Source organism: Stenella coeruleoalba (genome assembly GCF_951394435.1).
Source record: "Stenella coeruleoalba genome assembly, chromosome: 17".
NCBI lineage: Eukaryota > Metazoa > Chordata > Mammalia > Artiodactyla > Delphinidae > Stenella > Stenella coeruleoalba.
In genome coordinates this window covers 1,249,659-1,274,634 of record NC_137163.1, presented here as the reverse complement: position 1 = coordinate 1,274,634, position 24,976 = coordinate 1,249,659, and the positions used below count along the sequence as shown (strand labels likewise).

The 24,976-nt window shown below is 55.6% G+C and overlaps 2 protein-coding genes across 3 annotated transcripts; both read left to right on the top strand.

Annotated features, from left to right (window-relative positions):
* The first annotated feature begins 626 nt into the window (after positions 1 to 626).
* On the top strand, positions 627 to 14,075 carry ZFP41 (ZFP41 zinc finger protein). Of its 2 annotated transcripts, XR_013824653.1 has the most exons (4): positions 627 to 1,187; positions 3,953 to 5,539; positions 11,884 to 12,044; positions 13,194 to 14,075. XR_013824653.1 is itself a non-coding variant. In XM_079902181.1 (2 exons), exon 2 carries the CDS (start codon positions 4,136 to 4,138, stop codon positions 4,730 to 4,732), a length of 597 nt encoding a protein of 198 aa, XP_079758307.1. In that variant the 5' UTR covers positions 627 to 1,187; positions 3,953 to 4,135; the 3' UTR covers positions 4,733 to 6,120. The 2 variants fall into 2 exon arrangements, 1 of the variants encoding a protein (XP_079758307.1); XM_079902181.1 differs by lacking the exons at positions 11,884 to 12,044; positions 13,194 to 14,075 and having other exon boundaries at positions 3,953 to 6,120.
* GLI4 (GLI family zinc finger 4) lies at positions 13,049 to 19,743 on the top strand (the record flags this gene model as incomplete). The annotated part of the gene is made up of 6 exons (XM_079901795.1): positions 13,049 to 13,056; positions 13,252 to 13,450; positions 15,566 to 15,695; positions 17,063 to 17,221; positions 17,912 to 18,013; positions 18,696 to 19,743. The coding sequence occupies 6 exons, from the start codon at positions 13,049 to 13,051 to the stop codon at positions 19,625 to 19,627; spliced, it is 1,530 nt and encodes a 509-aa protein (XP_079757921.1). The 3' UTR covers positions 19,628 to 19,743.
* Between the last annotated feature and the right edge of the window lie 5,233 nt (positions 19,744 to 24,976).

Below are 24,976 nucleotides of genomic sequence, written 5' to 3'. Positions count from 1 at the left end.
AGGGTAGTCAGTGGTCAGGGGTCCCCTCTAGGAGGTGAGCTCTCAGTAGATGGAAGTGGGAGTTAGCCAACCAGACAGCTGGGGACAAATGTCCCAGTCAGAGGGAGTGGCCAGTGCAACTGAACGCATGCCACAGCGTGCCTGCTGCCTCTAAGGAACTCAAACAGGTGGCTGGCAGGGAGGGCACGAGTGAGGGAGGGGGCTGGGGTGAGTGGGGGGAGCCACAAGAAGAAGGAAGGGGGCGCGGGGGGAGCGAGGGGGGCTGAAGTGAGTGATGGAGTACAGGAGGAAGGGGGCACAAGAGTAAGGGAACGGGCGCAGAGGTGACTGAGGTGCAGCTAACGGTGGGGTGGCTGCGTGAGGGGGCGTGTGGGACCCCAGCGGAGTGGAAGGAGGTGGCTCGGGGGCGGAGTCTACCGTGGTGCACCACCGAGATGCTGGGGCCTCGCCACCTAGAGCGGCACCGGAAACGGCCGGCTGGGAGCGGGCTCTTCCTGCGGGCACCGAAGGCGAGCGGGCGGGTGGACCAGCGGGGATCGCCTGAAATGGGAAACCAGCTGAGGGGCGGAGCCCTCCCGGGAGCACCACAGAGAGGCCCGGGCCCTCGCCTCCTAGAGCGACGCCGGAAGGGACCGGGCCAGGGGCGGGCCCTTCCGGCCGGCGCATGGGCGGGGTTGCTCGGCTGTGCAGCTTCCCGGCGCTGGGCAGCTGGGGTGCGGCGGGGCTCGGGGACGAAGCGTCCCTCCTGGCCCGGGGACCCTGCGTGGGGCGCGCCCGCCCCAGCCTCCATGCAGGAATTCACTGGGTCCCTCTGGCGTCGCGTGGGCCCCCTGCCCAGAGCAACGGCACTCCTTTCTAGGCTCCTGGGCGCCGCGGGGAGGAGGGCGAGGCTCGAAGACCAGCTCCGTGCGGATCGAGGTGGAGTCCTCGGGCCCAAGGCTGGCGAGGCTCTGTCAGGCGGCGCCCTCTCCTTGGCTTCGACACCAATGCGGGCCCACACACTGCTTGGGTGCATGTTTGCCCTTGGATCTCCCACCACTAGTAATCCAGCCTCTCCCTTAGACCCCGGCTTCTGAGGACAAGTGAGGTTACCACGGAGTATCCTGCTGCAGGGGGATACCCAAAGCTTCATGTTACAAGAGGCCTGGCACAGAGAGTGAAGGAGCTACACTGGAGTCGCACAGCAGGTACCAGCACCCCGGCCTTTAGGCCAGGGTTCTCGTCTGCTCTGACAAGGTGGATTGAGTTTTCTGCGTGGCTGTAGCAGTCATCAGGCCTACAGGCCTGTGAAACGAAAAGACCAAGACAATGACCTCAGGTCTACGCCGCTTTTAATAATTAAATATTTTATTCCTTGGTGTGCACGGGACTTAGAGAAGTGAGTACGTCCAGTCTCTGCCATTAAGCACCTGCCAGCTTGAGTTAGGCAGACAAGACGATTATCTAGAATGTTTCCTGAGCAGCAGTATGTGCAGGCTACAGCCAAGTAACTAGGGATTCAAGGATGAAAAAGACACGATCCTTGCCCTGAAGAGCCCTCGGCTCGTCGGGAGACTGCCACGTCAGTGACAAGCCACACGTGGAGTGACGGGAGTCCTGGTGGGGGCACAGTTCTTGGAGCACAGCCGGCAGTTGTCGGGCTCAGTGGGTTCAAGGACCACCCCTCTCCATCAAATGGGTCAGTACAGAGCCAAGCTGAGTTTGCGCCTTCCCTGGGGAGCCGTGGGCCAGAGGGCTGATAGCACTTTCCTGTTGGTTCTTGGTTCTCATCTGTTTCCTACACCTGAGCTCAAACTCCAGCCTGGCTGACTGGGGCGGTGATCCTCTGCCCTGGTTCCGCCTACCTCCCCGGCAGAGATGCTCCCATATTTGTGCATGCTTCCCTCAGCCTAGATGGCCTTCCATCACCCTCAATTCTGGCTCTCACCTGATGCTACCTCCCAGAAGCTACCTCCAATAGAGCCTTCAGAGAATGACGTTTACCTGAATCCAAGTCAGGTGTATCTAAGCATTTTCGTTTAGAAGAAACCAGACTCTCAAACTCTTGTCAAGTTGGGAAACCTGTCCAGTCATTTTATGCGTTGCCTCTGTGCATGGGAGAGTGGGTGAAAGCCCAAGTACCCCCTTTAACTTAAAGGGAATTCAAAGCATTTGTACCTCAAAACGTATGTCACTTGGGACATTATCACCCAGAGCACCACGTTTTAGGGTGAGACAGCCTGTCAGGAGATGGACCTCCCAGTAGATCGGGCGACCAGCACAGGTCATGGGAGGTCTTCTCAGGGATGACTTGAGGACTCAGAACACGATCTGCTTTCTTTGGAAAGTGTTTTCTCCTAATCTTGTGGAGGATTTCTTTTGCTAGCAGTTAAAGAGCCTGAAGCTTGTCAAGGCTTTATCCTGGAATTGCATTAGTTAGCGCTGAGGGAAGAGGCAGGTCAACAAAACTCAGAAATAATACAGAAAAGCAATAGATGAAGGTTCTTAACCAATGAGACGTGAGCCATGCTGGTGACGCTTCTACAAGCACCTACCACTGGAACCGACTGATTCCTGTTTGAACTCGTGGTGAAGTTGGAATTCTTTTAGATGGGATTAGAGACAGAGAATGTCAGATTTTTTAGACAATGCAAGCAAGATCGTAGTTGATTGTTCCCTGGGGTTTTGGCCTTCAGTGGATGAGTTGGCTCCAGTTAAGTGCCACAAGGAGAATGGGAGCCAGGTAAGGGAACCAGGGAGTGGGGTCAGGGAGGACTGCCTGAGAAGGGCCCTCAGAGCAGAGCTCTGAAGGAGTGAGGGGCCAGCACCACCAACACCTCCTCTCAGGACCTGTTTCTAGGAGCACCCAGGTGCTGAGGCAGGAAGGAATGTGTGGCAAACCTAAGGATGGCTGGGGCGGGGGGGAAACACAGGGGCAGCAGTGTGAGGGGAGCCAGTGGGGATTTGGGCAGAGATGTGACGGGGGTTCACTGGCTGCTCTGTGGAGGATGGACCCAGGGGAGGGCTGGGATGAGGGTGGGAGCGAGTTTCATCCAGCTCAGAATCCAGGCTCCAAGTGATGGGAGGTACCTTCCATGAGGGTCACATGTGGCTCCCACAGCCTGTAACTCCAAAAGCACGTTGTCTGGCCCCAAATACAAGAAGTGGAGAAGGAGCAAGTAAAGGGCTGGGAAAACTCCAGTTTGGGGACCACGCGGCAGTCGTTGGTCCATGGTACACATGAGTCCTACTGGACGCAGGTGTGGAGATGCTGGCCCCTGGCAGAGGAATAAGAATTCCTTGGTTGGGACTTCCCTGGTGGCGCAGTGATTAAGAATCTGCCTGCCAATGCAGGGGACACGGGTTCGAGCCCTGGTCCGGGAAGATCCCACATACCGCAGAGCAATGAAGCCCATGCACCACAACTACTGAGCCTACATTCCAAAACTACTGAAGCCCGCGCGCTTAGAGCCTGTGCTCCACCACAAGAGAAGCCGCTTCAGTGAGAAGCCCGTGCACCGCAACGAAGAGTAGTCCCCGCTCGCCACAACTAGAGAAAGCCCGCACGCAGCAACAAAGACCCAACGCAGCCAAAAATTAATTAATTTATTTATTAAAGAAAAAAAGAATTCCTCAGTTAGCAACTGAGTAAACGATGATGCCATCTACTGAGATGAGGAAAACTGGGAACAGTGAGGTTGTGGGGGGTGGGTTTCTGGGAAATAAGTGCTCTGTTTGGTCATGTCCAGCCTGAGACTCGTTAGATGTCCAGGTGGGATACGTGAGCAGGGAAGGGAATGGGGCCATGTTCCCATGCCTCCCCCACCCCTTCCCTGCCCATCTGCCCCTTCATAACTCAGCACTCAAAGACCTCATGGCTGTGTTCCTCCCAAACACTCGTTTAATCTAATGTTTGTGGTCTTGTTTCTCTCCAGCCTCAGAAGGGTTGTTGGTGCTCTTCTCTTTGTTGCAGAGTTTCTGTTCCAGAACTGCAGTTACCAGCTTGGGAAAATACAGTGTTGTGTCTAAAGCAAGACCTTTCTGAAGAAGTGGAGTTACAAGGAAATTCGTAAGGCTGGAGAATTTTGCTGCTGGTCATTCTCCTTGGCCCTTGCCGGCTTCCAGTGGTCCTTCCTCTCTCCTGGGGACAAGAAGGATGGAAAAGCCCACAGGCAAAAAAAAGAAGGCACAGACCCCAGAGGAAGAAGTACGTGTTCAGAAGGACACTCCCAAGGAAGATAAAGCATCTAGGAAAAAGAAGCCAAACCAGAGATCCACTTTGGCCAAAAAGCACAGTAAGGAACCCAGCCTGAGTCGTGAGGACGAGGAACACATGTTTGAGGCCTTCAGTGCTACATTTAAAGATGACTTTGAGGGGGTTCCTGTGTTCACTCCCTTCCAGAGGAAGAAGCCCTACGAATGCAGCGAATGTGGGCGCGTCTTCAAGCACAAGACGGATCACGTTCGCCACCAGAGAGTCCACACTGGAGAGAAGCCCTTCCAGTGCGCCCAGTGCGGGAAGACATTCAGGCACAGCTCCGACGTGACCAAGCACCGGAGGATTCACACCGGAGAAAAGCCCTTTAAGTGCAGTGAGTGCGGCAAAGCCTTTAACTGTGGCTCAAATCTCCTAAAACATCAGAAAACCCACACTGGAGAGAAGCCGTACGAATGTAAGGAATGTGGGAAAACCTTTGCCTACAGCTCATGTCTTATTCGCCATCGGAAACGTCACCCACGGAAGAAGCACTGAGTGTGGGCAAGCCATCCAGACTCAGAGCTTTGTGCCCGCGAAAACTGTCCTGGCAGGCCTGCCTGGGGCTCCTCCTCCCTGGCGTCTGATCGGGCTGGGGGTCCTGCCGTCACCAGGAAAACCGCCCCAGCCAGGTCAGCAAACACCGGTGTGGCCAGAGACCTTTCTGGTCTAGAGAATCTCCAGGGCAAGACATCATGATAACAAGGCAGCTCCTCACAGCTGTGGCACCAGGGAGGCGAGTGTACAAACTGCTGTCCAGGGGACAGGCTTCAGACCCGAGCACAGTCAGCACCTCCCACTGCCACCTCCGCCTGTGACTCCCATGCTGGCTTCGGCCCTCCCACTGGCTCCTTTGAAGACTGTGCTGCAGACCTTTGGCCCACTGGGTCCCAAGTCCATCTCCATGCAGCCCGGCAGGAGGCCTGTGGCCCTGAGCTGGATGGCAGTGCTTCCGCAGCGAGCACTGGGGACCCCAGTGTCCCCCTGGCTGGCTCTGGTGGCGGTGCTGTGCTTTGTCCTCTGCCTTCCCTCCTCTCTGGAGAACCATTCCTTGAACTTGGCCCCTGCTCCCAGGAACTGGGCTCTCTGTGTGTCCTCCCACATCAGCCATCATCCCAGCTGAGCAGCCTTGACTTACCAGGTGGACCACTCAGGACACTAAATGCTGCCACTGTGGGCGCTTCCTGCCCTGGCCGTGTGAGGCCCCGGGATGTTGACGGCAGCTTGGATGCAGCCTTTGCCTGCCATGCGGCCTTTCAGACACGAGACGGTGGGCCTGCCCCCCAGGGCCAGCTCTCCGTGCAGGTTAGTTCCACTTCTCTGTGCTTGGCCCCCAGCTTCCATCCTACCCCCTTCACATCCACATGCTGTGCCTGCCCTTGGTTTCCCTCCAAGAGTGGTCTGGATGGGCTCCATGTTCTCCTGGGCGAGGGTGTGGTTTGTCCCAGAATTCCAGCACAGTATAAGAGGGGTGAGGTGACTGTTATCCAGGAAGTAATAGGGCTTTTTATCAGGAAAATGTTGACACCTACATTTTCAGCTCTTTAGACCCAGAAAACTAATAATGGCCTTGATCTTGGGGGCCCCTCCATCAGGAGACAGGAGAGAGTGCTCCCAGTGGAAACATCCCTCCAGGTTAAGATTTGTACTCTTGTTCTTTCTAAAAGCTATGACGTTATAACAGCTCTACCTGAGCTCGCACCTCTGCTTCACAGCTCGGCAGGCCCTCCTCCTACCCCGACAGGCAGGCCCCAGGTGTGACCTGTGATCCTGCTCTCACAGTCCCAGAACTGGAGATGTGATGAGGCAAAGTTGTTCAAACAGGTGCCAGGGTCTGGCTCAGGGAAAACACACCTGTGATCCTGGGTGGGGAAAGGTTGCTATAAAGGAGGTCACTGGGACATTTGGCAAACGTTGGGTCTAGACTGTCCACAGGGGAGGTGGGGGGGCACATCAGTGTCAAAGCTCCCTGGTTTGATGGCCTGCAGCCATCCCAGACAACGTCCTTGTCGTGAAAGATGCATGCTGAGGTCTTAAGGGCCACAGGGTCATGACATCTGCAGTTTGCTCTCAAAGGCTGAGCAAAGAAGCAATAACAACAATGCAGATTGGCAGGTTGACAAACACTTTCTGTTAAGGGACAGATAATAACTGTTCTTGGCTTTGTAGCCATAAGGTCTCTGCCACAACTCAGCTCAGCCATGACATGCCATAGCAATTACAGCACAGAAACGGCCAATAAGCCTTTATTTACAGAAGCAGGCGGTGGGCCGGATTTGGCCAGTTTCAGATGAAGGGTATGTGACACGTTCCAGGGGTGTCTGCATCTGCTTCGGTTTGGTTTGGTTTTTATTTATGATGGTTTATAATATACCATGATGGATATATTGTTATATATAAAATATTGTATAAATGTACCGTAAATTACAACACATCACATGTACTATAGAAAAATTCTCATTTTCTATGTTATTATGTTTCCACGTTAATACCAATGGGAAGCATTTTTTGTGGCTGCGTAATGATCCATTAAATAAAACGTTGACTTAACCTTCTCCTAACAAAGGCATGTAGGCTGTTTCCAGTTTAGGTCAATAAAAACAAGGCAGTAAACATCTCCACATTTAGGGCCAACAGGACGGGTTGCCAGAAATGAGCTGACAGGGAGATCATTCTGGCAAATTACCTTCCCCCAGGTTGTGCTGCATAAGTGCCCCAGCAGTGCACAGGTAGCAGGTGGGTTTTAATCTCGCCAATTTGATGGGAGAGAAGAAGCATTCTAATCTGGTGTCTTCGAGTTCTAGAGAGGAAGCAGGTGGCAAAGAGCATAGTCTCTGGAGCCAGGGGTTACTGACTCGACCCTCGTGCCTTGGAGATGTGGGACCTTGGGCCCGTCCTTCACCTCCTTGTGCCTATGGTTCCTCAGAGATGACTTGGAGGCATTGACAGTGCTCAGCCTGGTCAGTGACTGTGTGTGACCTCAGTGCCGTGCTGACCCCCAGTTCAGCCGCTGTCAGCTCCGGTCACGTGTTAGTGTCCTTAGTGAGGGGACATTTTTCCACAGGCATGAGAGGCGGCTGTGCAAGCAGACAGCCGTCAGTCCCTCTCTCAAGAGAATGAAATCAGCCAGGAAAACAAGAGAGACATGAGAAAATAAATCACACAATCAAACTAAAATCAGTCCACCGTCTTTTTTGCCTCCTGTCATTTTGGTTCAGACAGACAGGCTCATTTCCCATTTCTTCTGAGTTAACCATTATGACATCACATCACCACCAAGCACTGAACCCAAATCTTTCAGATAAATCTGTTTTGATGGGTTTCTTGTTTTTTGGGTTTTTTTTCTATTGCTCTTCAAATGAAACCCAAATTCCAGAAAAAGAAAACCTTCTAAGTAGCCTGAGTCAAAGAAGAAAAACATAGGCTTCCCTGGTGGCGCAGTGGTTAAGAATCCACCTGCCAATGCAGGGGACATGGGTTCGAGCCCTGGTCTGGGAAGATCCCACATGCCACGGAGCAGTAAGTCCGTGCACCACAACTGCTGAACCTCTGTCTAGAGCCCATGAGCCACAACTACTGAGCCCACGCACCACAACTACTGAAGCCCCCTGTGCTCTGCAACAAGAGAAGCCACCACAATGAGAAGCCCGCACACCACAACAAAGAGTAGCCCCCGCTCACTGCAGCTAGAGAAAGCCTGCACACAGCAACGAAGACCCAACACAGCCAAGAATAAATAAATTTTTTAAAAGAGAGAAGAAAAAAATATAATGAAAGTTATAAAATACTTAAACCTGGATGATAATGAAAATACAACTTGCCAGAAATTCTGGTGTAACTAAAGCCAAACGGAAATTTGTAGCCTTATGTGACCAGCAGAAGAGCTGGAAATCAACAAGCTAAGCATCCAACTTTAAAAGTGAAAAAAGGCCAACAGAATAAACTCAAAGTAGAATGGAGGCAATAAATTATAGAAATTAATACGACTAATGGGAATGGAGAGCATTTTTAATAAAAGTTGGTGCTCTGACAGGACTATGAAAATTGACATTCCCTGGCAGTGGAATCCAGAAAGAGAGAAGGAAGGAGCAAAGGAGCTCCTTTAGGAGTGAGAAGGAGAGCTCCATTAGGAGTGAGAAGGGGAGGATAATGGCAGATACATCAGAGATTAGAAGGATAAACTGTCGAACCAAGAGATGTGAGAACTCAAATGAAGTGGGTTATAGAAGAAAGATGAGTTACTGAAGCCAACTCGAGGAAATAGCCTGAAGAATCCTCTAACCAGACAGATTGCTTTCATAGATGACATAAATTCAGAGATGCATAGACGACATAAATTGCAGAGGAAAGAACACTCCCAAATTTGTTCTACGAGGCCACCATTACCCTGATACCAAAACAAGACAAAGATACCACTAAAAAAGAAAATTACAGGCAGTATCACTGATACTATGCAAAAATCCTCAACAAAATAACTAGCAAACCAAATCCAACAATACATTAAAAGGGTCATACACCATGATCAAGTAGGATTTATCCCAGGGATGCAAGGCTTTTTCAATATTCGCAAATCAATCAGTGTGATACACGACATTAACAAACTGAAGAATAAAAACCATATGGTCATCTCAATAGATTCACAAAAAGCTTTTGATAATATTCAGCACCCATTTATGATTTAAAAAAAAGAAAACTCTCCAGAAAGTGGGCACAGAGGGAACATACCTCAACTTAATAAAGGCCATATATGACAAACCCACAGCTAACATCATACTTAGTGGTGAAAAGCTGAAAGCATTGCCTCTAAGATCAGGAACAAGACAGGATGTCCACGCTGGCCACTTTTATTCAACATAGTTTTGGAAGTCCTAGCCACGGCAATCAGAGAAGAAAAAGAAATAAAAGGGATCCAAATTGTAAAAGAATAAGTAAAAATGTCACTGTCTGCAGATGACATGATACTATACATGAAAATCCTAAAGATGCCACCAGAAAACTGCTAGAACTCATCAATGAATTTGGTAAAGTTGCACAATAAAAAATTAATACATAGAAATCTGTTGCATTTCTATAACAACAAAAGATCAGAAAGAGAAATTAAGGAAACAGTCCCATTGCCTACATATCAAAAAGAATAAAATACCTAGGAATAAACCTACCTAAGGAGGTGAAAGACCCGTACTCCAAAAACTACAAGATGCTGATGAAAGAAATCAAAACTGACACAAACAGATGGAAAGATATACCATGTTATTGGACTGGAAGAATCAGTATTGTCAAAATGACTATACTCCCCAAGGCAATCTACAAATTCAAGGCAATCCCTATCAAATTACCAATGGCATTTTTTGCAGATCTAGAACAAAAAAACCTTAAAATTTGTATGGAAACACAAAAGACCCTGAATAGCCAAAGCAATCTTGAGAAAGAAAAACAGAGCTGGAGGAATCAGGCTCCCTGACTTCAGACTATACTACAGAGCTACAGTCATCAAAACAGTATGGTACTGGCACAAAGACAGACTTATAGATCAATGGAACAAGATAGAAAGCCTAGAGATAAACCTACACACCTATGGTCAATTAATCAATGCAAAGGAGGCAGGAACATACAATGGAGAAAAGACAGTCTCTTCAATAAGTGGTTCTGGGAAAACTGGACAGCTACATGTAAAAGAATGTAATTAGAACATTTTCTAACACAATATACAAAAATAAACTCAAAATAGATTAAAGACCTAAATGTAAGATCGGATACTATAAAACTCTCAGAAGAAAACATAGGCAGAACGCTTTTTGACATAAACTGCAGCAAGATGTTTTTGAATCCACCTACAGTAATGAAAATAAAAACAAGAATAAACAAATGGGACCTAATCAAACGTAAAAGCTTTTGCACAGCAAAGGAAACCATAAACAAAACAAAAAGACAACCCACGGAATGGGAGAAAATATTTGCAAACGATGCAACCGACAAGGAATTAATCTCCAAAATATAGAAACAGCTCATGTGGCTCAATATCAAAAAACCCAATAAAAAAAAATGGACAGGGCTTCCCTGGTGGCGCAGTGGTTGAGAGTCCGCCTACCAATGCAGGGGACACGGGTTCGTGCCCCAGTCCGGGAAGATCCCACATGCCGTGGAGCGGCTGGGCCCGTGAGCCATGGCCGCTGAGCCTGCATGTCCGGAGCCTGTGCTCCGCAACGGGAGAGGCCACAACAGTGAGAGGCCCGCATACCACAAAAAAAAAAAATGGACAGAAGACCTAAATAGCCATTTATCCAAAGAAGACATACAGATGGCCAAAAAGCAGATGAAAAATGCTTAACATCACCAATTATTAGAGAAATGCAAATGAAAACTACAATGAGGTTTCACCTCACACTGGTCAGAATGGCCATGATCAAAAAGTCTACAAATAATAAATGCTGGAGAGGGTGTGGAGAAAAGTGAACCCTCCTGCACTGTTGGTGGGAACGTAAATTGGTGCAGCCACTATGGAGAACAGCATGGAGGCTCCTTAAAAAACTACAAATAGAACTACCATACGACCCAGCAATCCCACTATGGGGCATATATCCAGAGAAAACCATAATTTCAAAAGATACATGCACCCCAATATTCATTATAGCATTATTTACAATAGCCAAGACATGGAAGCAACCTAAATGTCCATTGACAGAGGAAAAGGTAAAGGAGATGTGGTATATATATATACAATGGACTATTAGCCATAAAAAAGAATGAAATAATGCCATTTGCAGCAACGTGGATGGACCTAGAGATTATCATACTAAGTGAAGTAAGTCAGAAAGAGAAAGACAAGTATCATATAATATCACTTATTTGTGGAATCTTAAAAGAAAATGATACAAATGAACTTATGTACAAAACAAAAATAGACTCACAGACTTAGGAAACAAACTTACGGTTACCAAAGGGGAAAGGGGGGGGGATAAATTAGGAGGTTGGAATTAACATATACACACTACTATATATGAAAATTGATAACTGACAAGGACATACTGTAGAGCACAGGGAACTCTACTCAATACTCTGTAATGACCTATATGGGAAGAGAAACTGAAAAAGAATATATATATATACCCACACATATATGTATGTATAACTGAATCACTTTGCTGTACACCTGAAACGAACACAACATTGTAAATCAACTATACTCCAATATAAAATAAAAATCAAAGAACAAAACAGTCTATAGCAAATTAAACCTTAAGGTTAAATGTTAAACCGCGTTCTCTTTGAAAAAGAGCAGTACAGAGCTTCTGCCATCACTATTAATATTCACGTGGACCTTCCTGGACCAGGGCTTGAACCCGTATTTCCTGTATTGGCAGGCAGATTCTTAACCACTGTGCCACCAGGGAAGTCCCAAGTTTTGAAGCACTTTCCTTGAAATCTTGTTGCCACCCAGGGTGGGATACATGGGTTGAGCCACAGCCCGCGCCCCCTTCCCTACCTTGCTCTCCTCCAGCCCCTGTGGCCGTTATCCCCACCAAGTACCAGCCTCCGCGTGTCCATGTGCCCAGAGCCTGGCCTTATTCACACCGTTGGCATTGCCCAACTGTTGATAACTTCCCAATTATCAACCAGGTGATAATTGCGCTTCTTTATTTATTCAAAAGGTATTTCTGTCCTTTTTCGGCTGTGAAAGCGGATCCGCCCCAAAGCAAGAAGTTCCTGATGAAATATGCATGAAAAAGAACCTCACAACTAGCAAAACTTCCACGTTCCTGAGCTCCAGGGAGGAACAGAGATCAAGAAGGAAGGGAAGAGAAAGGCCGTGGTAAGAAAGGACACCCCTGCGGTGCACATGCTAGGCTGCAGGAGGGGCGTGCGGGGACGCGGCGCGGAGGGCTGTCACTGCAGCGCGGGCGCTGTCACTACAGGGCAGGCATTGTCACCGCAGGGCAGGTGGCCGGGCAGCAGACACTCCACCCTCGGGCAGTGCCTGCCGTCGGGTCAGGTGGAGGTGGAGGGAAGTGTTCCGTCTGATAGGCCGCGTGAAGGCAGTGAGATGAGAAGGGGAAGCAACCGCAGGGAGCTGTCTCGAGATTCTGAGGCGCTCAGCCCCTGCCCCTCAGCCAGGAGTGCTGTAGGACAGGCTCCAGGAGGAAACAGCTCAGGCCAAGTCAGAACCTCCTTGGCCTCGGAGCTTGTCCCGGCAAACGCCCTTCAGGGTGTCCCCTCCCCACTGAACACGGGAGAACGGTTAAAGCAGCGACCGCAGAAACACGTCAGGGCACCTGAGTTACCGCGCAGGCTCCCCGCTGCCGGGGCCAGCACGGAGGGCGCTGGGACGGCATGACCTGGCGTCAGAGCGAAGGCACAGAGGACCTTGAACGGGCGTGGGGACACCTGCGGATGTCCCGGGGACGTGACGTCTGTGGTCCTTCGTGCCAGACCCTGTGCCCTGAGGGAAGCTGGCGGTGCGGGCCACGGAGCAGGCGGGGCTGACGGGCTTCAGCCCAGGTCGCCCTCGCCAGGTCCACTGCACCCCTGGGGAGGCTCTGGGCACCAGCATGTCACCTGGGCTTTATTTCTAATGGCCGCTCATGTCTGTCCCCATTTTGGGCACCGAGATGTGATCATTCCTTTCTTCTGCCGGTGAGCTAGACACCAAGACGCGCTGCAGAGTGACACTGGGCTGGCCTGGGCCCTGGGGGCAAGGCCAGGGCTCCGAGTCGCCCTGCTTGCAGTGGAAGCCCCTGGTGCTGGGGCACTTGGGCATTTGCTCTGGAGCAGCACAGACAGAGGTCACGGTGAGGGTGGGGTTTTCAGTGAGCAAAGATGGCGGGGTAAAGGGGGTGTCTCGAGGCCCACGGAAACAGCGTTGGGACCAGAGAGGGAAATGGCGGGGGACAGGGCGGGAGTGACCCGAGATCCACTGCCTGGGGTCAGGGCTGTGCTCTGAGAGGCAGCCGGTGTCTTCAAGGACCCCTGCCCCGAGCTCGAAGTTCACTGCCTCCTGGCTGCTTGCGCACAAACTCCAGCCACCTGTCAGCAAAGCCGGGAGCCGGAGGTCCTCCCCTTGACCAGAGCCCCTACAGGATCCAGGCCCAGCCACAGGGCGAGGCTGACGCTGCGGACTCCACGGACGGGGATTTCCAAGGCCTGAGGACAGCCGTCCCTTGGGGTGAGCTCCCGGCGCCCCGGCCCCACGATCTCGGCACTGGGCCGCCCCGGTGTCAGGTACGTCCGACACAACCTGTGAGCTCCCTGTGGGCCCGCGTGGCCTGTGTCCCTGCAGCCTCACCCACGCAGCATTCTGGTCCCGTTTGCCTTTAGTGTCCTGCCTCTTGGTGTTACTGCGTGTTTGTTTCCTGGAGAGCTTCAGCACTGGGGGTGCTGCTCTCCTCATGCCCCCCTGGTGGACCGAGGTGGCCATGGGCTACAAACGCCTGTGCACAGCGGGTGGCCTTGGGCCTGTGCTGGGGCGGACGCTTTCCCCAGTCTAGTGTTTCTGACTGTTATTTTTAGTCCTAGAAATGCAACTTTCCAACTAGTCAAATTTGTTGAACTTTTACTTGATTATATTTTCACATCCTTCAGTCCGTGGAAAGCAAGTGTGGTCTACCTTTGGGGTAGATGTTCTCTTTTGTTCTCTCCTCGCTTTCCCAGGGCTTGCTTTTCACGCGGTGTTCTCTTAACCCAGACGGCTGTTGCGCTGGTCCCCACGTTTCTTCCCAGATGCCCTGGGCATCCGTCAGTGCTTCCTTGTCCTGCTGCCTCTGGATCTTGTTTTCTCCTACAATTAACATCTGTTCTGACCTGTTCACTGCATTCAGCTGCTCTCCCCACAGTCAAGAGTCCCCAGGGAGGTGCCACTGCCTCAAGGGAGAGACCATCTCCCAGCTCAAGGTCTGGCCCAGGCCTGCAGAGCCAGAGGCCCAGCTGGTCACTGCCTCTGGATGTGTCTCTTGGGGGCCGCCTCATCTTAACCAAACTTGTAAGAGACCAACACACAAATCAGAAAAGGAATGTGCTAACTTAGGATGGGCATGACCCCTTGCTTCAGCAAAATACCGTGTCCCTCAATAGACACCCCTCTCTGAGCCTGGATACAGGTTCCCCTGCTATCCAAAAGCAGAGCGTTCCTGTGACACCTTCCAAGGCCGAAATGGCATAAAGCGAAGAGGCACTTAGTTACCTTGTTAGGACACGTGTTGCTCACGGCGCACAGGGCAAATCGAGACGAAGCGCAGACGCCCCCAGACGCGGCTCGCAGCCCCGGCAGCCTGGTGCTGAGTGCAGTCCCACAGGAGCTCGGCAGGGGCCGCTCTCGCTGCCTCGGTTGCAGCTGCTGCAGAACAAATGCTGAGCGCTGTTTTCACTTTTTGCCTTTATTCAAAAAAAGCTAAAATCCTGTTTGGCTTTGTTGGAAAACAGGTACTAATGTAGGTCTCTTGTAAAAGCAAAGTGGTGTAAAGAGAACTTTCAAAAAGCAGGGGACATTTTTCCCTGGGAAACAAAGTTAGGCCCTGTCGTTGCTTCATGCCTACAGTGTGACGTGACCTTGCCTGCCCCCAGACCCTGTCAGCACCCCGTTCAGGTCCTGAGCTCTGACGCGCTCTGTCAGTCCTCCCCTCTGTGCCCCTGCTCACTTTGCCTCTGTTAGAGCAGATGTTCTCACGAGGGGCGATTCTGCCCTCAGGAGCGGACGTTGGCAACACCTGGGGACATTTTTTTGGTTGTCCCAACTGAGGGGAGGTACTATTGTCAGTTGCGGGGGGCAGGGAAGCTGTTCAGCGTCCTAAAGAGCCCAGGATGCTGAGGGTGGGGACCCGAGTTAGATCCGTGACTTAGGCGAAGGGCCAAAGAGAAGATTCACGAGGCCGGAGAGAGAAGAGTAAGCGCTGTCGGCTGGAGGCTTCAGAAGCTGGAAAATGAGGAGAAGCAGCTTTCGGCAGAAGCCTACACACTTGACAAGGTGCACGTCCAGGCTGAGAAGGCTGGCAGGGCCTGGGGATGGGGTCGCGGGTAACCCTGACAGTGGGGCAGAGGTGGGAAGAAAAATGGTGATTGGCTAAAAGTCTCCATGGGAGTAATTAGAACCCCTCAGGCCTGTCCACCCTCATGGGAAACAGAAGGCTGCCCCCATCCCTCTGAAACTGAACCAGCGGGACAGACTGAAGACGAGAAAGGGTGAAAGTCCGGCCCACGGCCACCGCTGTCCACCATCGGGGAGGACACATCCAAGGAGAATTAGGTTGTGTGCATTTCCATCACAAGCCCCCTCCTCTCCCCTGCCATCTCCCCGTCTCCCTCCTGCCTGAACCCCGAGGTGTCCTCTTGCCCCGCCCATAGCCCCCGAGGTCACCAAGGCACCGGTCCGCCGGGGACCTAGAGCGTCCCGGAAGTGCGCGAGGCCGGGCGGGCGGGGCGCGGGAGCACTTCCGGCCGGTGGGCGGGCTGGCGGCCACCTCCCGATCGGAAGGTGAGTGGGCGCCGGGCGGCGGTGGTGGCGGCTGCGGGACACCCTCGGCCCAGCCCGCGCTCGCGCGTTGTCCCCGCAGCCGCCGAGACCTTGGCCTCGGCCGGGCGTGGGGGGCGCGGATGGCGGGACGCAGTGTGCAGGGGGCACACTGTGCAGGGGGCACACTGGCCCCTGACGATCGCGGGTGTCCGTTTGCGGGGCGCCTCCCCACGCGCCCGGAACCCCAGGGACGGGAGCTGTGGTGATGCCCACTTTGCAGATGGAAAAGAGGCTCAGAGCTGCCCCTGGCCCGAGGTCCGTGGCCGGACTCAGCCGGGGCACCCTGCTCTCCGCTGCCAAGCGCCCCGAGTTCGGGCTCTTTCCGGCGGCGCACAGGCTCCAAGCTGGGAGGCGGGGTGGAGGAGGGTTTGCTCCTGGGCCGGTGCCGTTTGTGTCCCCTCTGCCTTCAGCCTGTTGCAGCAGCGTAGACGTTTGCACTGGCGTCCCTTCGTGACCGCCACCTCCCCTCAGAGCCCGGCTAGGGGTGACCGTGCCCTTTCCCAGATATTTAAAATGTGGCATACCCAGATGTCAGCACTGCAGACCCACCGTGTGTCTACTTACCTGGCTGTGGGTGATCCTTCCCATCTTTAGGGGCTGAGGTCGGGGGCTGACCCAGGAGGCCCCCACTGGTGAGGAGCCCTGTGGCGTCTGCCTCCCTGCTTCCTTGAAGCAGGTACTGCCTGCGCCGTTATTGGATGTACATTACCTTTCATCCTTCCCCTGCCCCGTTTCACTCCCAGATAAGGCCTCCTACTTCATGGAAGTGTGAAAGAAAAATCCTCATTTTAGACCAACCTATTCCGGCAAACCAGACTAAAGAAAAGTATCTTTGACCCCAGAGGAGGCTCGGAGCACCCTAGGCGGGGCTGGGATGTGAGGGGTCCCAGCCTGCGGCCTCTGAGGGGGGTTTTCCTCTCTGGAAATGTCTCGTTAAGATTTAACCTAGGACGTTCCTGCTCCGGCAGGCAAAGTCAGTTCTTTGCGCTCCCCAGGGCCAGCGGCCCCCAGCTGTGACGGGGGAGTTTTTCCGGGAGAACCAGCTTTGCTTTTCTCCACGGGCAAGGCCTTGGGTTGGGAGGACATTGCGGGCATTGCTGGGGGGAGAGCTTGGGTTCAGTTCGTGTGGGTGCGCTGGTGCTGTGCACATGGTAGAACACACCAGGGGCCCCGGTGGCCTCGCACGGTGGGCCCCACAGGTTACCTCCTGGCGCTTAGTTCCTCCCCCGGGGGAGGAGCCTCCAGCTCACCTGTGGCTGATCGGCCCCACCCCGCACATCCCTCTGACCCCCTCATGTCGCCGTGGTTTTCGTTTCCCCGGCTCCCAGGTGTGCAGTCCTCCAGCAGGCCTTGGGGGAAGATGGCAGCCCTGGGGGACAGTCAGGAGCCCCCTCATGTCCTGTCCACTGTCACTTTCGAGTCACCGGAGACACCTGGAGCCTGCCACCGCCACGAGGCCCAGCTTCACCTCCACGGCCATCAACATGGTACTTGCCTCCCTGCACCGTCACTGCGGGCAGGCAGCTCACTGGGCGCTGGGGCTCCTGCACCCTGGTGCTTGGGTCGGGACTCGGGCAGCAGTGCTTGAGGCTAGGGGTCGAGCTGTGTGAGCAGTGGCTCCCTAGAGGACAGTCCCTTGGAGTATGTTTCTTTAGGGGATGAGGGGTGCAAAAAAAGAAGCCTCGATGGCCAGGCCTGTGTGAGAGGAGTCAGTCACCTTATCTCCCTCTCCGAGCCTTTGATCCCACGCCAGGAAAATGGTCTCCAGAGTTCTGGGCAAGCTGGTTTGGGTGGGGACCCCCAGGGACCTGCAGGGATGGAACCATCAGCCTTGCTCCGCCCCCCGGCAGGGTCTGGGGGTGTCCAGGTGTGGAAATAGCCGACAACTGGTCGGGGAGGATGTCCAAGCCCTGCGGTGTGTGGTGCCCCTGGACCCTGCTCACACGCAGCCGTCAGGGAGTCCGGGGTCCCTTCCCTGCCCCATGTCCCACAGGAGGCCTGGCCTCACTCCTCTCACAGTCGAGGACACAAATCAGCTCTTGGTAGCCAGGACGAGGACCCAGGTAGATGTGTTCTGTCCCACTCAGCGAGCCTCCAGAGGGCAACGAGGTGTGTTGGGGGGTACAACCCGTTCTAGAGGAGGGAGAGATGAGCCCCAGCCCCGCTGTGACCCTCAGGCTTCCCCGGCTGCAGCCCTGAGGTGCCCTCCCAGCCACCACAGGAGGAGGATCTCCGGGACGTGGAGGAGGTCCAGGCTGGCAGAGACACCTGCTGGCCAGGTGAGCAAGCGGAACCTGACGCGGGGCCCCGCCCAGAAGCGCGTTTACCTGCGGCTGCTGCACTCCAGGCTCTGTGCAGCGCCCACCACCGCTGCCAGGCCCCGGGGCCCCACTTGTCCCTGGCTCAGCGCTCACTTCTGTCCCCCACAGCCCCTCCCCCCGTTCAGTCCCGGTCTTGTTGCTGACACTTTCTGGGCTGTGAGAGCAGCGCAGACCCCCATATCCACCTGCCTGTCCGGCTAGAGTGTCCGACTTGGCAACACTGGCCAGCAATCGGGGAGTCATCCTGGCACCCCTGTGTACTGCCCTTGACCTCCACTTGTCCCCTAAATCGAGCTCTGGTCCCCACCCCCTTCCCCTGGGGCTTCGCTCATCCAGGCCCTCAGCTCCTCGTTTCTCTCCCTCCCCACCCCACCCCCCGCCTCTCTCCCCTAGAGAAGCCCTTGGGGTGTCCTCTGGGGATCCGTGGAGCAGCTCCGGGGCCGTGTGGGCAGCGTCCTCAGGATCAGGGGCTTTTCTGCTTGGCTCTGAGTCTGAATCTCCTGTCAGGCTTCCCCCCTCCACATGCGTGCGCACCCTGTGTGTTCTCACCCTGGTGCTGTCATCTGGAACGGGGCGGGGGTCCCCGCGGACGGACAGCCTGGTGGGCGGCTGAGTGCTCTCCGCCTCTCCCGTTTCTCAGATCCCGAGTTGGAGCGCGAGCGGGCCCCGTCGTCTCCCCAGCCGCACAATCCTGAAGATGAGGTGGACCAGGACACGGGGGTGCTCAGGACCCTTCTGAGGAGCCTTCCCCATAGACCCAGGTGTGGGGACAGCTTGGGGCAGGAGTGCAGCCTGGAGCGGCCGTTAGGCCAGCCGCCGGGGGCCGGGCCCCGCCCCCAGAAGAGAGGCACCTGGCGTGGGCCCCTCGGGCTGCAGGGAGCCTCGGGGACAGAGGGCGGCCCGGGGCGCGCCGACGAGCTGGCGGGCAGCCTCGGCCGGGGCTCGGGCCTCGGGGCCCGGCAGAGTGGCCCGCGGGGCGGGAAGCCGCACAGGTGTGAGGCCTGCGGGAAGAGCTTCCAGTACAACTCGCTGCTGCTGAAGCACCAGCGCATCCACACGGGCGAGAAGCCCTACGCCTGCCACGAGTGCGGCAAGCGCTTCCGCGGCTGGTCGGGCTTCATCCAGCACCACCGCATCCACACGGGCGAGAAGCCCTACGAGTGCGGCCAGTGCGGCCGCGCCTTCAGCCACAGCTCGCACTTCACGCAGCACCTGCGCATCCACAACGGCGAGAAGCCGTACGAGTGCGGCGAGTGCGGCCAGGCCTTCAGCCAGAGCTCCAACCTGGTGCGGCACCAGCGGCTGCACACGGGCGAGAAGCCGTACGCCTGCAGCCAGTGCGGCAAGGCCTTCATCTGGAGCTCGGTGCTCATCGAGCACCAGCGCATCCACACGGGCGAGAAGCCCTACGAGTGCCCCGACTGCGGCAAGGCCTTCCGCGGCCGCTCGCACTTCTTCCGGCACCTGCGGACCCACACGGGCGAGAAGCCCTTCGCCTGCGGCGCCTGCGGCAAAGCCTTCGGCCAGAGCTCCCAGCTCATCCAGCACCAGAGGGTGCACTACCGGGAGTAGCGGGCGCGGGGCCGCGCGTCAGCAGCCTGAGGTCGAGGCGAGTTCCCGCGGAGGGCTCCTGCCTTCGCGCCTCCTGGCTGGCGCAGCCGGCATCTCGTGCGTGTCCCGAATAAAGTCTGTGTACTTGATGGACGCGGGAGGAAGGCCACGTGGCTGCCCCCATCCCTGAGGGCTCCTGTCGGCAGAGCCCACCGCGTGCCCTAGCGGCCGAGGCCTGCGGGCGTCGTGACTTACCAGAGCCATAGCCAGGGCGGGGTCAGGCACCCCAGGACGGGTGGTTTCCAGATTGGGGTGGGGGGGCCCGGGCTGCCCGCTCTCCCCCTGGGCTGTAGTCTCTGGCGGTTTAGTTTCCTCATGCATCTGGGAGAATGTGTGTGGCATGTTCTCTCTGCAGCAAGCCCTCGGATCTGCTCTGTTTGCCTTCTCACCCTGCCTCTGCACCTACTGGTGGCTGCCTGAGGCCAGCGGGCTTCAGTGGAAGGTGGCCCTGCCCAGCCTTCATAGCTGCCTCCAGCCCCAGGAAGCCGGGGCCCCAGGGGGTTCCCCGCTTGACAGGTCTAGGCGACTGCAGCTGGGCATTGGCTGTAGCCGGCTTCAGATCTGCCATGACTGCCCTGTAGCTCCCCAGCCCCTGTGGTAAAGGGGAGAGCCCAGCTGGGTGGGGCGCCTTCTGTCTGCCTTCCTGCCTGCTCCTTCCTGGACAGCTTTTGGACCCCCACCCCTGCCGCCTGCACCACACACGGAGGAGTTGCCCGGCCCCTCTCGAGGGTATAACTCCGCCTCGCCTCCACATCCTCTTTCCCAGTGACCCCAATGGAGAGCCCTGTGGTTGGGCTGCCCCGCCTCTCCAGGCTACACTCCCAGGGCCCCGAGGCCATCAAGCGCTTTGGACTCCCCCACGAGGGTCAGAACACCTCCTTGAGTCGTCTTTGCTGGTGCACTGTGGCACCCTGGAAGATGGGGGACATCCGCCTTCTCCCCAGCCCCCTGTCCCTAATACCACGTGGCTATTGGGTATCGTGAAGCTTCCACCTTGGGCAGCCAGGCCGCGGAGCGGGCAAGCAGAGCCCCCAGGGCTTTCCGGGGAGCGGTGGCTCAGCCTGTGCTCCAGAGGGGTCATCCTGCAGCCTCAGCACCAAGGCTGGACTCGGATACCTGCACCACAACCGGACTTAGCGGGCAGCCCCAGAGCAGAGCCTGGCGGTCCTCCACACTGTCCTAGACTGTCCTGGAGGTGGCCCGGCAGACCCTCGGTGACGGGACAGGGACAGGGCGGGAGCTCCCAGGCCACTGAGCAGCAGGCGTGCAAGCTAGGAAGGCTGCCCAGAGGAGGGGAGCGTGGAATCAACCGCCCCCAGCTGCAGCTCCTCGGTGCCAGGAGGTGAACTCTCAGCAAAGGCTCTGTGTCCTCCCTTGTCGCATGCGGCCCGCCGAGATGGGCTGAATGGCATTTGCATTTGCCGGCTTGGGACCGGTTCTCTCTCGAGGGTTCCGTCTGATGCATTCAGCACTTCCCGGGAACCCTGAACGCCCGGCAGGACCGAGACAAGGACTCCTCAGGGCATCTTCTCTGCCCGTTGTGGCTGCCCAGGTTTATCAGTATCTGGTTGCACAGGACGTTATGGTTCTCGACCCCTGACCGCTCCTGGGACGTGGGTACAGCCCGGAGTCTCTGCACTGTCCTCCTGCCTCGTGTCCGGCACAGGCGTCACGCCCCTCCTCCCCCGCCATGGTCATCCTCCGGTTCCAGCTCTGTGCCCCGGCCTGCTCTGGAGCCTCTATCCAGCCCTGGTTGCGAGTGTCTCTAGCTCAGCGGCCACTGTCCCTCGCCTCCCGCTGACCCTGTTATCTCCAACCCCATGGGCTGCACTCCCTCCCACCCGGGCCCGTGTCCTCGGCTCCAGCCAGCCTCATGCTGTTCCCTGAAGTGACCCACTGGTCTCCGGGAGACCAGGGTTAGGGTTGCCCAGGCTGCCCTGATGCCAGCCCAGGCACTTACTGTCCCTCACAGAGCCTGTTTCCTCCTCTGGAAATAGGGGCAGCCGTCTGTTGGCACCGCACAGGGTGATTGGGAGGATGGCCATAGAATCCTTTGCACGCCACCAGGCACACAGCAAAAACCCATAAAAGGGGCTCCTGGAAAGGCTCTGTCGACAACCAGGGACAGGTCAGGAACACTGTTAATGGACAGCCTCAGCAGAAAGCCACCTGGGGCCAGGGCCGGCCACGGCGAGTGTAAACATTGAGGGAGACAGAGTGAGGCACCAGGAAAGCGGTCCCTGTGCATTTCAGAGCCCAGGAAGTGGTCACTTGTGTAGGGGCAGTATCTCCTTTCGGCCCTAGAGTAAATAAAAGCCCTATAGGAGCTTGAGCCCTAAAGAAAGGTGGCCCTGTGAGGAGCTCCCAGGGCCCCGCACAGGGAAGAGGGTCCAGGAGCTGACAGTCCATCTCGGGCTCTGTGCGGTGCAGAGCGGGCTGCGTGTGCCTGTGAGTCGGGAAATAACGACAAAGCTGGGCCTAAATGTGGACACTTTTCAGTTGGATACAAGGGGTTTTATTTTTACATGATATAAGCAGTGTGGCATGATGGTTAAGAGAATCGACTTTGAAACTTAAAGCCCAACTCTACACTGAAGTGTAAGGTTGGACAAGCTATTAGTCCCCAAATTTGTTTTCTAATTAGGAAAAAGAAAAAGATGTATTAGGGCTCTCCAGAGAAACAGACTCAATTGGAGAGGTAGGTAGGTAGGTAGGTATTCTTAGGAATTGGCTCACGAGATTATGGAGGCTGAGAAGTTCTGAGACCTGCAGTCAGGATGCTGGAGACCCAGGAGCGCCGATGGGATAGTTCCAGTCTGAAAACCGGCAGGCCCAGGACCCAAGGAAAGCCAGTGTTTCAGTCCAAGTCCAAAGGTAGAGTGAGACTGACGCCCCAGCTCAACAGTCAGACAGGAGTTCCGTATTACTTTGTCTTTTTGTCCTATTCAGTCGTTCAGCTGATTGGCTGGGGCCCACCCACGTTAGGGAGAACAACCTGCTTTACTCAGTCTGCTGCCTCAGATGTTGATCTCACTCAGAATAACGTTTGACCAAATATCTAGACGCCCTGTGGCCCCGTCCAGTTGACGCATAGAATTAACCGTCTCAAGCAAGGATAATACTGTACTTAATGCCACAGGGTTGGCCTCATTCCTCCTGATACGGATGTGCTCTCTCCCCGTGACGCAGAGCAGAGCTCAAAGCAGCCCCAGACCCATTCGTATCTATTTTCACCACTAGAACGGTAAGGGAAGCGTCCCGGGGAAGGGCTCTGCTGGTTCCTGCTGGGCTCTCGTGCACTTGCTGTCCGTCCCTGGGCCAAGGGCTGTAATCAGGGAGGTGGCCCAGAGATCGTCATTCAGCCTGATTCAAGGTCACACCCATGGCTGGCTGCAGGATGCTGGGATGAGCAAACAGAACCATAAGGTCCTCTGCACACGTTTTCAGTACCAGTATTGTCCACGCGCTTGTCTTTTTCAGTTGCTATGCAACATTCCATATCGGGCTACCTCAGTATCCCAAGGGTTTTGGACTTGGAGAGACCCCAGATTAATGATGGCCCAGAGGTGGAAGCCAAGACGTGGTCTATGGACTCATCTGCCCTGTGCCGTGTGCCCCAAGCAGGTGGGCAGGAAGGCAGGCTCTCCCCACATCCAGCTTCTAAGGACACTCACTCTACTTCGTAGCCCAGCTCTGCCGCTCATTTCTATGCCACCTGGGCAAGGTCCGTATCCTCTCTAAGCTGCATCGGTAGATTGGCGATAGTGATTCTATGGGATACATCACGAGGTTCTGTGAGCGCTAAATTAGACCATCATGTGAAGAACCAGCAGAGCACAGGGCAGAAGCAGAAGTTAACGTCCACTTCCCACCTGGAAAATACACATCCTCCCTCATGATAGTTTATTACGCTTATTTATTTCCATCCCATTCATTCAGTAAACCCTTTCTGAGCACCTGCTCTGGGCTGTGCATGTCCCCATCTAGGAGGCTGCTTTTCCACACAGCACGTCACACCCAACTCTGTCCTCGGTGCGCAGCGCGGTGGCGGCCTGTGCACTGATGCACGGTTAAACAGTCACTGGGGTCATCCAAGTGTATCAATGGTCAGATCCCCTGACTTTATCTCTTAAACCCAAGGCTGCAGGCTAAATCAGATCTGGCCGGACTTTTCCAACTCCACTAGGGAAAGTGAGACAAACTGTTCTTCAGGGGTCTCTGACAGGGGTCTCTGAGCTGAAGGAGGGGTTATGCCAGACCCAGACCCCTGAGGAAAGAGTATCAGAGGCTCCTCCTGGGGGCAGAGTTTGCTGAAAAACACAGATTCCCAGGCCCCACACCAGGGAAGACAGATCCAATAGGCCTGGGGTGGAGTCAGGGAATCCGGATTTAGTTCTGACACCCCCAGTGCGTCATTCCTCCCCAGAGCCCTTCCTACGGCCTTCCTGGCCCTACACGCCCGGTCCCCTTGCTCTTTCCCTCCCAAGGTCTCTGCCTCGCCGACTTCTCCGAGGCCCCATCGGCGGTGCAGCCCAGCACCTCGGACAGCTCCAGGGACGTGCGCACGCCTCCGGGCGCAGGTCCACGGCCCTGAGGCTCTCCGGGTCCCCCGAGCCTCAACCCGGAACTCCGCCCCTGGAGCCCTCCCCCCGGCGGCTCCCCTGGGCGAGTCCCCCCGCGGGGACCCCCGAGAGGGTCCCCTGAGCTTCCTAGAGCTCCCGGAAGTGCCGGCGGCGCGGCGCGGGGCGGGGCTCCCTGTGGGCGCGTCGCGCGCTTCCGGCTCTCCCGCCGGGGCCCTGGGGAGCGGTGGGTGAGAGGCCCCGCGGTGCTGGTCGCTGGGCCCTGCAGCCGGGCCGGCGGGGGACGCGGCGTCGCGCCCGGCTCCCTCAGGCCTTCCCTCCCGCCGTCAGCACAACCAGCCAGCCGCGCCCCCTGCCGCTTTCGGTACCATGGCCGGCGGCCTCGACCCCCGGCGCCCGAGCTTCGTCCGTGCGCGAGGAGGGCGCCCCCGGCCTGCTGGGCCCAGGGCCTGGACGGCCACAGGCCAGGTTCCCAAACCATGCTTCTCCCACTCCTTATTTTAGGGAGTCCGCTGGAAGATTTGAAAATCCCGGGAAAGCCCGGGTTTCCCTTTCAGAGAAGCTCATCCTGGAGTGTCCAGGTGCACCTTGCTAAGTCCAGGCCAATGTGCCCTTGGGGAGAGCATCTGGCTCTGGGCACGGCCCCGTCTGCACAGCTGGGGTGTGTTTTCCCCAGGACCTCTCCACGGATCAGCACGAATCCTCATCTCACCGATGGCAGCGCCGCCAC